Genomic DNA, 11,937 nt, shown 5'->3' on the forward strand with positions numbered 1-11,937 from the left:
TCATTTTTACAAAAGAAGGAATAGAGACTAACAGAAGCTAAGCAGTCTACTTATGTTTATTAATTAATAGATAATAAAGCCACAACATAAAACATGGATGATCTAATACCAAAACACAAACCAGACTTTTCTTTTTCATTGATATTCTAATGCATGCCAATTTTTATTTTCCACTAGAACCCCAAAATAAGGCACTGATGATCCATTTCATATGCAAAGAAATTGAGCACCAAGAAATTACAAATCCAGCTAAAACAATACAGAAGTCCAACAGTAGAGGCTGGTTTCTGATGAAGCTGACCAACAGGGAGGAAAAGGTAGTATTCCTTCTGGGTGCAAAGGCACACGCCTCTAATCCCAGCTACTCAGGAGGTTGAGGAAGGAGGATCACAAATTCAAGGCCAGTTCAGGCAATTTAGCAAGACCCTGTCTCAAAATAAACTTTAAAAAAAATGTTTAGAGCACCCCTGGGTTCAATCCCTAGGACCCCCGGCCCACAACACACATACATGGGCATTCCCAATGACTGGGTTACCTAACCTGGCAAAAATCCAATTACGTGCCAAGCTACCCACTCTCTACCTATCACCAAATATTTTTGTGTGACTGGGAAAAAAAAAAAAAAAAACATACAGCCAAATCAACCACCTTTACCTCATCATGTCCATGTACTATCTGGAAGCAGAGCAGTTTGGGTAATCATTGCATTTTTCTATTAAAAGGTTGTTAAATGTATAAGATTATTAAATCACAACTTGTTCTCTGGAAATGTTTGAACTTATCTCAGTCTCCTGTTTGCATTCTTGAGCAAATAGGAGAAAAAGTGCCACAGCTTTCCACCAAGTCTGAAACTTCACAGTCCCCAGATGCACTCTGCTTCTCATCCTGTTAAAATGGATGCACCTTCCATGTCCCTGTGCAAGGCCAACCTGGTCAGCAATGTGTTGTGTCCCCTTTATTTTCATCCCTTTGAGGTATTATTCAGACATGCACCCTCTTTTCTACCATGCTCATTATTTTCCTTCCCTTTTCGTTTCCTGTCTTTACAAATACGCTGCAGTTGTTTCAATCTTAAAAAATAGACACAAGCACGAGGCCCCGAAGCACTGTCCTGACTCCCCCACCCTGATGCTTCCTTTGCTGTTCCCCTCCCCATCAATACTCTTCTAATGGTTTCCTATTCTCAAGGTTTCCACTTTCTTATCTACCATTTTCTCTTTAGTACATGCTATTCAGGTTCTGTTCCAAGCACCTCACTAAAACCACTCTTGTTAAGGTCACAGTGACCTCCACGTTATCCAATCTAGTAGTCAATTTGCCATTCTCATTTTTTTTTCCACTTTTCAGTAGCAATTGACCTTAAAACACTGTCATTACCCAATGTGTGAGGAAATATACACAACTACTGTCATCTTTCATATAGACTAATTACTTATTAGGGTCCCTATTTCTGTGATGCTGAGGGTGAATCTAACCACCACTCCTTAGCCCAAGACCTCTATTAGTTGCCTTCATATCTAGAAAGCCTAAGTCTTAAACAATACTCACAGGAGGTTTTTTGTTTTGTTTTGTTTTGTTTTGTTTTTTAATGGTGCTGAGGATTGAACCCAGCACCTCACACGTGTTTGGTGAGTGCTCTACCGCTGAGCCACAACCCCAGCCCCTCACAGGAGTTTATGTGATATGACCCCTGATTAACTTCCCAATTCCAATTCCTTCCACTCTCTTCCTTATTCACATATCCTGCCACTCACTGAAGACAGCAAGCTTCTCCCCGACTCAGATCTTTTATACTTGCTATTACTTAAACCTGGAATATTCTCCCCTAGGCCTTCCCGTACCTGGCTCCTCCTCAGCGTTGATAGCTGCTCAAATGTCACCTCCTCTGGGGAGCCTTCCCTGACTATCCAATTTAAAACAACTTTTGCTCTGTGTTCACTCTCTGTTTCACTCTGGGTTTTATTTTCTTCATAACTCCTATCACATTTGAAGTTTAAATTTGTATATTTGTTCCTTGGCTGTCTTTCAGTTCTACAGCATGGGCTTTTTGAGATCAGCGATCTCTGTCTGGAACTTTGCCTAACACACAATAGGTGCTCAGGAAACTTTAGTAAATGAGTAATCGATGAAAATAACTTTCTCCTTTATTTTGGAAATGACATGACTAGAAATCACAGCAAGAGAAAATTAAAGTGTATAATTCAAGTTTTATTATTTGACTAAATTAAAATCTCATTTGATTTCATTGTTTTTGATTGTTGAGGGCTTTTTTTTCCCCCAACCAGGTTTTTGGGTAAGAATTAAGGAGGGAAAGAGCAATGAGTGACTCATATTTTAAAGTAAATGTTAAAATAACAAATCTCTGAAATCACTTCTTGAGATTTGGGTAAAAACCACAATGCACATAACATTTTTCCTTTGACTTTTCTTTGGGGTACTTTGCCATAATAAACACACCTGTATCTAAGGTGAGTTGTAAATTTTTAAATCTTGGTTAATCCTAGAGGGACACAGAGATACAGATGATTAAAGATCTAAAGGCCAAACTTAGAGTAATGTATGAGCTGTGCTCGCAAGAGTATGTTGTTCTGTTAGACTTAATCTTCTCAATATATTTTATTTGAAAAGAAAATACAATAGGGTCACAAGATCACACAAAATTAAAAGTATACAAAGAAGCAAAAATGAATTCATGGTTCATATCTGTCAATTATGAAACTGATATACAATTCCTATTGTAAACCTCCTATTGATTCCATTTCTGTCTGCACTAAGATAAGTCATACTTCAAAAAGAAGGCTGTTGGGATTTTGGGGGGATGTTGGAGCCAGCTTCTTTTCCTTTTGTAGCAGTCATGGTACAGCAGTAAAGGTTCACTTGTTTCTGATACACATGTGGGCCAGTCCAAACTGCTTTGGGTGTACACTGTTCTTGGGCTGCCACTGATTTTTGAAATCCCACTCTTTTCATTCCCCCTGTGGAAATGTTCCAAGTGATTTGAACACTGTTGTAGAACACAGCTGGGACTAACAATATTAATATTTCTATCAAAAGAGTAACAATAAAATTAATAGTTCATTTTCATTCATCATTGTTTTCAACAAGCATGTCAGAGATAGAAGAATGGAAAATGTTGCACTTAAAATCTGTGCTGAGCTAGGGGTGTCGCTCAGTAGTACAGACTTAACTAGTATACACAAGGCCCTGCTGGATCTAATCACCAACTCTGCATAAATAAATAAATAAATAAATCCATAAAGTTCTGTGTTGGTTAGAAACCATTTTACTTTCTATCAACTCATCATGCTTCTATTTGTATGTAGTAGGTATTTCCTAAAAATGAGTTATAAATATCCACATTCCTCTAGAAAATTTCCTCAAGTATATCTACAGTTTACCATATATCATATAGATCTTTTAAAATATAGAAACATAAAAATAAATGTATTCTCTTGTCTTCAGTTATTTCAGGCACAGGATGTCAGAACTGACCTTCAGCCACTCTTACATCTAGTTCCATTCCATTATTTTAGTGCAGTGTTTTAAAATATATTTTATGTATATTTTTATTGTAAGAAGATAATATACTTAATATGTAGAACAGTTAAGTGAATAACTGACTTGCAGAAAAATAAGTAAATTTACTCATTTAACAAATATTTATTGACAACCTACTATGATGTTTGGCACTATTCTAAGGGCCAACAGTGACTTAAATAACTACATAGAAAAATTTCTTGCACTGTGAAACTTATTTTCTACTGAGGAAAGAGGTGATAAACAAATAAACACATACATGTATATCAAAATAGTAAAGAACAGGTCAGGTGCAGTGATGCACACCTGTGATCCCAGTGGCTCTGAATGCTGAGGCAGGGGGATTGCAAGTTTGAGGTCAGCCTTAGCAACTTATGGAGGCCCTAAACAACTTAGTGAGAACTTTTCTCAAAATAAAATATAAAAAAGGGCTGTTGCTCAGTCACAAAGTGCCCCTGGGTTCAGTACCACGCCCCACAAAAATATCAAGGAATAATAAGAGATATAAAGAAAAAAACAGGTAGGAAGACCCTGGCGTCCAAATTTGAATGAAATGGTGGAGAGAAACTGTGAAGCTCTGGGCTGAGAGAGTGGAAGAGGAAGTGGTGGTTTATGGGGCCTGAGTGATGAGGTAAAAGTTTGGAGTGAGACAGCAGAAGTATCTTGAGCACAAATCTTCAGAGGTTTGTTTTGTTTTTCTCACTGGAAAAGGAAGCAGAGAAATGGGAAGTCGCAGGTGGGAATTTGGGGAAGGGAGGTCATGGGATATATTTTGTAATGAGGAAATTTGATGGAATGTTTATCTGCTAATGGAAAAACTGTTGATGTTGAAGAGTAAGAGAGAAATTCTAGGAGCAAAATCTTTAGCAGCAGAATCTTCGAATAAGGGGAAGAGATTCAAATTCAGTTTAAACAGAGAATGTGCTATATCTTGGGATGTGTGTTATTTGAAGAGAGGAGAAAGCACAGAAATGACAGTGTGGTTACTTTGTGAATACGTCAAAAAATCCTAAGTGTGGTGTTCAGATCATTAACATTTGAGAAATTGTGCTCTGAAGCACTGAAAAGGGCAGGGGAACCTTTCACATAAAGGGATGCAGTCCTGGCCAGCATCACCGGGTACCTAATGTGTTTGATTATATACATAGGAATATGCAATCATCACAAAGAAACCTATAGATTTTGGTACCCCTATTTTACAGGCAAGGAGGCTTTAGATCATGGAGATCATGTGAATTATCTGAAGTTCAAATGGGCAGTGAGCTAACACCAGCACGTTTATTCTGTATTTCTAGTAATGAGGAAGGACAGTATCACCTGGTTAACTCTTCAGACATCAGCTTTAAATGACCAAGGACTCATATTTGGTATTGCTACATTCTCCATTTCCCGCCCAGACACACAGGGCAGGAGAAAGCAAGAGACTAATCTGGATTTTTATACTACTCATATCAGGTTAATTATACTACTCACGAGAGGTAAACAACCATCCACTTATTTAATAAGTTGACCATGTCTGTTTATTTTTTCTGTTTCCTATCAGAACAAGTTAAATGTGCCAAATTAATTGGAAGGATAACAGTCCTGAGCTCTACGTACATTCGAATCCTTTGGGCACCAACCGGCACTGGGCACTGGGAGGGCAGGGGCTGAGTTCACACCACCGAACTTCTTCACAGGCTTTCCCAGCTGTATTTGCAGGGCAGGAGCAGGAGAAGTCGTCCCACAGGGAATAACAAATGCCTCCGTTGTGACAGGGATTGGTCTGAGCAGGGGGAAAAAGAATCATCAAAAGCATTGTCAACTAGATGTGGAAATGGTAAAGGTGACAACATATATCTGTTATTTTAGAATGCCAATTTCCCTATATCTTCAGATTTTAAACATTTAATATGGATTTTACCCCATATTTTCACAGGCAGTAATTATTTGCAATAAGGATTATTACTTTTGTTTTTACAGATGAGGGTCTTTCTGTTGTGGAAATGAAAATGAAGCTTGGAATCTAGATCCTCTGGGTCCCAATTCAATGTCCTCCCTCACCATTTTCTCTGCCTCTGAATCAGAGACTCATTGTTCTTAATTTAGGTCTTACAAGTCCACTCACAAAGTATTCAAAATAAAAATATTTTAAAAGAAAACTTTTTAGAGCCTGACTGTGTGTATCCCAGGTTAACTATTAGCAAACAATTCAGAATAGTTACATAACTTTATTTTTATTTTTATTTTATTTTTTTTTTAGGGCCAAGGGTTGAACCCAGGCCCTCACCCATGCAAAGCACATATTCTAATACTGACCCACACCCTCAGTTTGTTACATAAAATTTAGTTTCTTTATAAATAGTATAAAAGGGAATAACAATGTCTGTTTTATACAGTAATCCTTCAACAGAATTAATGGATTAATCTATGTAAAATAGTGCCTGGCACATTAGAAGTGCTCCTATAGTAAACTCATAATGATTCCTCTGTGTATATTTAGGACTAAGGCTAGCTGTGACCATAGTTGGAGCTCAGTAAACATGTAACACACATCAGTGTGCTTCCTTCTTTTCCTCTGAAAGCTCATGCAGAGCTGACAATTTCGTATAGTTAATGTAGCCCTTAGAAGAGCATATAAAGTACATAATATAAAGCATGGGTTCTGAGAAATTTCAGAGGAATTCAAATTTAAAAAAACTCTCAGATTTTTTTTCTTGTTGAAGTAATAAAAGTTCAAAACAACAATAGCTTGGTATTTAAGATAAAGTTAATTGGGTCTTTCAAAAGAGTTAGTTCAGTTAAGCCTATGGAGTGCCATTAAGAGTTTAAGAATTAGAATATTAATATTCTTAAGAAATTTGATTGAAGTGGGATAGGAAATATGTAACTGAAGTTATTATCATTGTTAAATATATCATGATGCCAATAAGTCCACTAAAATTTATCAGAAATCACCCAGTCTGCTGGGAACACAAATATTTAACAGGTCTATTGCTGATGGGACAGTAACATTGTTGTCAGGTACAAAGGATGGTTTCATTAAACTGCATGTTAATAAAATAAAAATTTAGCATACAATATGTGCATAGTTGGTACAAATAACCCTACCTTGCAGATGTTGTCTCCCAGACAGCCTTGAGTCACATTGACAAGAATTGGACTGTGGGATGCACTGTTTGTGGAATTTGGAAAGAATTCCAGATTTTGGTTATTTAATCTTACATCTTGGATACAGCCTTTGAAGAAGCCACCATAAATTTCAGTCTCTTTCTTGTCAGGCAGGCCACCAATGTAGATGACATCTCCTCTCTGGATTTTCCATGTGGCAGCAGAAATAAATCCAAGGTTTTGTGAAGATTGATACAATTCAATTTTATTTGGCTTGATTTTCAAAGTCACTAAGTGGACATTTCCATCACTAAGAACAAATTCTACTGTGAATTTGGGAGAGCTTGGAGTCAGCAGTGCTAATCTTCCATGCTCTAGCCAGACACGAATATACTGGTAAGTGCTGTTTTTCAAAGTTAGAAGTAAGCCCGATGGTCGATTTGTTCGGACAAACATGGAGAGGCTGAAGTTCTGTCCATAACTCCTGTCAAGATTAAAGACAGCATATCCAGTGGAGTCATCCTGGCCAAATCTGCCTGCCACATACTCTTTGATGTCAAAATAGAAGAGGAGAAACAAAGAGGAAACATCTTGAGACTCAAAAGGAAGAAGGTATAGAAGGTGAAAATTTTATATACACATACACACACACATTTTTATGTTCAGGACAGGCTTACTGAATAGACTAACAATTTGGCCTCATTTTCTTTAATTCTGAGTTTACTTTATCCTGAAAAAAAACTGCATTTGGGTCTGTAGTCCATAATTGAGGCCATTGATCACAAAAGAGAAAAAGCTAAAGAATCTCCCCTTCACTGCCCTAAAATGTTGGGGCTTAATGGTGAAATGTCAGACACTATATTGCATTCCATCTTGGAAGAAATTTGAGATTTGTAAGCATATTGTTCAGGCAGGCTTCATCTTTGCTATTTGTAGGCATGCTGGAGTTAATGGATTATTAAACCTAATTATTTTTTTGTAAAGGACAAAAATCAAGAATTTGATTAGTAAATACTCTTTGGGATGATACCCCACATAATGAGGCAGGACAGAGGATCAAAGGAAGAGGAAGACTCTTCCTTCTGTGTCCTGCTTGGGAGGAGAAAAGGAGAGAGAAAAGGGAGCAAAGAGGAATATTGACCCCTTTAGACCTTTCTTATGGTTGAAGGAGTTAGAAATGCGCAAAAGAGGCAATATCAGTGATGCACTCCGCCTCAAGAAAACTCAAGACGTGTAAAAATGAAACCTGCATTTAAAAACATCCGGTGAGGTAGTAGGAGCAAATATTCCTATCCTTATCAAATTTATACACTAGTAGGGAGAAACATACATGGCATAGATAAGAAATCCAGCTGTGTAGTATGTCAGCACACTAGAGATCATTTGGTATAAAACAAGTCATAGAGAAATAGAATAGGAAGATTTGAGAATAGGGATGGGATTGTAATTTTAAATGGAATAATCAGGAAAGAACTCTCTAAGAAGTAATATTTGAACAAAAACCCAAAGAGAGGGATATTACTGTAGTAATTCAAGAGAGGAATAATGATACCTTGAATCAGGAGGTGGTGAGAAGTAGTAGGAGTTTTAAAATATTTTAAAAGTAGAACAAATAGAATTTTCTAAATCAAGTACATCTTCAAGATTTTGGACTAGGCGACTAGAAGCCTGGAGTTTCCATTTGTAATGATGGGGAAGAAAACTGGAGGAATTGATTTGGGGCGGGGGAAATGGGAGTCCACATAAAATTAAAGATGCCTTATTAGATATCTACATGGAAATGACCATTAGGTAGTTGCCACAGAGATTCAGGAGAGATTTTCTGGGATAAACATAATAATTTGGTATTTTTCAGCATACATGAAGGATTTAAAGACAGAAGACTGAATGGTACCATCACAAAAGTAAATATATAGAGAGTAAAAGAAGTGGTACAGCAACTGAGCCTGTCGGTTCCAGACATTTGGAGGCAAAGGAGATGACAGAGAAGAATCAGTAAGATAAGAGAATCCAGTTAGAATGATAAGCCCAATAAGGAGTATGTGTTACTCAACTGTGTTTGCTGTTGTTAAAAGGTCAAGTGAGAGGAAGACTTAAGAAATGCTCATTATGTCTTGCAACCTAGAAATCAATGCTGAACTTGACAAGAGCACTGTCTTAAAAATATTGCCGTCTTTGGGTTTTTGCATCCCTGTCCTAGAAGAAAAGCATATCTGAAGAGTTTAAATGTCATCATATGGTTCAACTGAAGTTTGGCCAAAAGTCAGATGTATTTTAGTTCAGCTGAGCTTTAGTGAAACTTGCTTAGGCAGCCATCTGTTTGAAGACCTCCTGCATAACAGGCTATATTTTCATAACTCTGACTTGATTTCCTATGGAACATTGCAGTTTGAATCTTCATTTGGAGACTACCTGCTCCAGGCAACTACAGATAGCTTTCAAAGTGTACTGTTAGATAAAATAACCTCTTTGAAGAGGTTAACATCTCTGAATACACTGCAGCACTTTCATATACGATAAAAATGCTTAATAAAAAGATTTGGCTCTTGAAGCTTAAGAATTGAGGATACACACAAAATCATTCAACCTCAGAGGTCCCTGCTGATCAATCTAGGATCCCTGCAGTATCATTTTGCAGACCTCAACTAAAAGACAGAATACAGAGTTGTTCCCCCCACCATACACCTTGAGAAGCTTGACTCTTTAGTAATCCTATTCTTCAGAATCATAAACAGTTAGTCAGCATGTATGATGTGCTACAAGATTTCAGAAATACCTGAAGCCAAATCTGATTTTTCTGTGGACATGGAAGGGACAATTCTCATACATGTTGGTGATATATGTCCTGAAGATCAGTGGTAACATATGCAGATGAAAAACAAATTTTGACACACTTTAATGACTGATGGAACACAAGAAGAAATTTAATGAGAATAAATAAAAGGTGCTTAGATCAAAAAGTGCCTCATAGGTTTTTGGGACAGAAATAGGATTCTATGACATTGTGAATGACAGTGACTCCAAGTGAGATACCCATGTGATGTAAGTGCCAGAAAAGTGGCAGAGCATCAGTCTAATGTTAGGCTGCAACATAGAGGCATGTTATCCAGAATAAGGGAAGTTGAGGTCCTGTGACACCTTGTATCATCAAGCACATCTGCCACATTTTAGAAAGAAGACAGACAAGCAGATTTACCGCCAAGAAGCAGGTGATGACATGTCTGAAGATCATGCCATATGGAAACTTTTTAGAAGAAATTAGGATGTGTGGCTTGATAGATGTGAAAAGTTTGATAGTTCTAGATGCTCTTCTTCAAGTATTTAAGCATCCTTAGGAAGAAGAGGTGTTAAGAGTTATATGAGCATATCTTCAGGAATTATAACGTGACCAATAAATGAAAGCTTTGGGGAAATCACATTTCACTTAAACGCAAGGACAGAACTGTTCGTTTTGGGTCTCTACACTTGGCAGGCACAACAGTGAAAACAAACAAACAAACAAACAAATCCAACCATGGCATGAAATTTCTTCTATAGATGTGAATTTGTAATTCTAGAAGGATAAGATTCCCAAAGTATAGGTATATAATTGAAGATAAACATAAATTGTTTTTATAAATTAAATATTCTCCCGAAGGAAAGATATAGGTGGTGCATTTATTCTGAAGAATATCTTGGAAACTCTGTGTTCTTACACACAATCGACCCTAGGTAAGCTGGGACCAACTTACAGACAGTTTTGGGTCTCAGCTTAGGGAAACCCTTCAGAATTCAGGCAAATTTTAAAAAGATTGACTTTAAGATATTACAAATCCCTATGCTTTTTGTGTTTAGTCAGTCAAGGAAATTCTCTGTCAGGTCTGCTTAATACTTGCAGTGTGTAACAAGGTTGGGAAATGTTTTCCAAAAATCATGATTTGGGTGAAGTGTCTGTCTTTCTGCTTGTTAGTACCTATCCTTCCTCTTGAATACACACATACCAAAGAAAGTCCTTTTTTTTTCCAAAAAAATATTTCTTTTACAAATTTCTGATATTCAACTAATGGTAAAATTCTAAGAGCATTTACAAACATACAATTGCCAAAAGATGTGTAATTACTGCATTTAAGCATCTTTTGTAAAAGGAATATGCTCCACACAAAACATTTCTCATAGACAACAGCCAATATAGAATATTTTAGTTTTATAACTAGAGGTGATAAGAAAAATGTAATTTTTCTTAAACTTATCCCAAGTATTCAAAAAAAGAAAAGATTTTACAGAACTTGTTATAATCTCTTGAAGCCAAACATTCTCACGGGGATTGAACAGTTTTAAATAGTGTAAGGATATAAGGATATGGAGGAAGTTGAGGGAGTATAAGCAATTCAGGAACTTTGCTTAAAAAGTTCATAATTTTCCAAGTTGGAAAAAAAATGCACTAAAGAAAACCAGAGCCCACTGGATTGGCATCTCTTGAATCTATCTGCTAGGACAGTGAGCATCGCCATGGTCAGCATTAACCTTGAGGGTCACTACATCTGGAAGTCAGTCAAAGTGAGTCAGCATCTGTTTGTTATTTTGTATATGTACTAAAAATATTGCCTTGGGTCAATTAAATTTTTCTTCAAAAAGTGAACCATCGCCTCAGCATAATTTCCCCTTTTCTCCTTTAAAAAAAAAATCACGAAACAACTTGCCATTCTGTTTAAAATATTACATAGAGTGAGTAGATGCCATTCCTCATTGTCAAACAGGTCCATGATTTGTAATGAATATTGTGGGCAGGGGGAAGCCCGTGAATAGTTTCTAATAATTCTTAGCCATTTGAACATTGAGTAGGGTATGGGCTAAGACTGGTTTTAATTTTATTTCATATAAAGCAGAGAAGACTATTTACCAGATGTTGTCCTACTTGGAGTTACTCTAAAATCTTGGAGTAAATTACAGCTGAACTTCAAAGCGGTCTGTTACAATTACCTCTCAGACTTTTTCAATGCATGATAATAATAATAAAAAGAAACAGGTATGTATTGATCACTATCAACAGCAATTTTTGACATGATGCTGGAAATAAAGGAGTTTGAAATTTATTTCAAACCATGATTTGCTAGAAAAAAATCAGATCAACTTGTTTATGGCATCTACCAAGTTTTACTATTGTTACTTTTCGCTCCCCCCCCATCCCCACCGACTCTCTCTCTTCCTTCCTTCCTTTCTTTCTTTCCCCCTGTAAGACCTCTATCTGTTTTTTCCAATGCAGTTCTGGCAAAACTTGTTTTTGTCACTTTGCGTGAAATTAGTGTTCTGTTAAAGTGCTAAACTTAAGCA

The 11,937-nt window shown here is 36.8% G+C and overlaps 1 protein-coding gene across 2 annotated transcripts in view; it reads right to left on the bottom strand.

The window, feature by feature from the left end:
* CRB1 (crumbs cell polarity complex component 1) overlaps positions 1-11,937 on the bottom strand; it is a gene marked incomplete at both ends in the record, with an annotated part of 205,497 nt that overhangs the window by 42,432 nt on the left and 151,128 nt on the right. For both annotated transcript variants that reach the window (XM_081299753.1, XM_081299752.1), the window contains 2 exons: positions 5,137-5,302; positions 6,628-7,175. In XM_081299753.1, the coding sequence (XP_081155879.1) occupies positions 5,137-5,302; positions 6,628-7,175 (714 nt within the window). The remainder of the gene's footprint in view (positions 1-5,136; positions 5,303-6,627; positions 7,176-11,937) is intronic.

This window comes from Spermophilus citellus, assembly GCF_964194105.1.
Source record: "Spermophilus citellus genome assembly, chromosome: 6".
Lineage (NCBI taxonomy): Eukaryota > Metazoa > Chordata > Mammalia > Rodentia > Sciuridae > Spermophilus > Spermophilus citellus.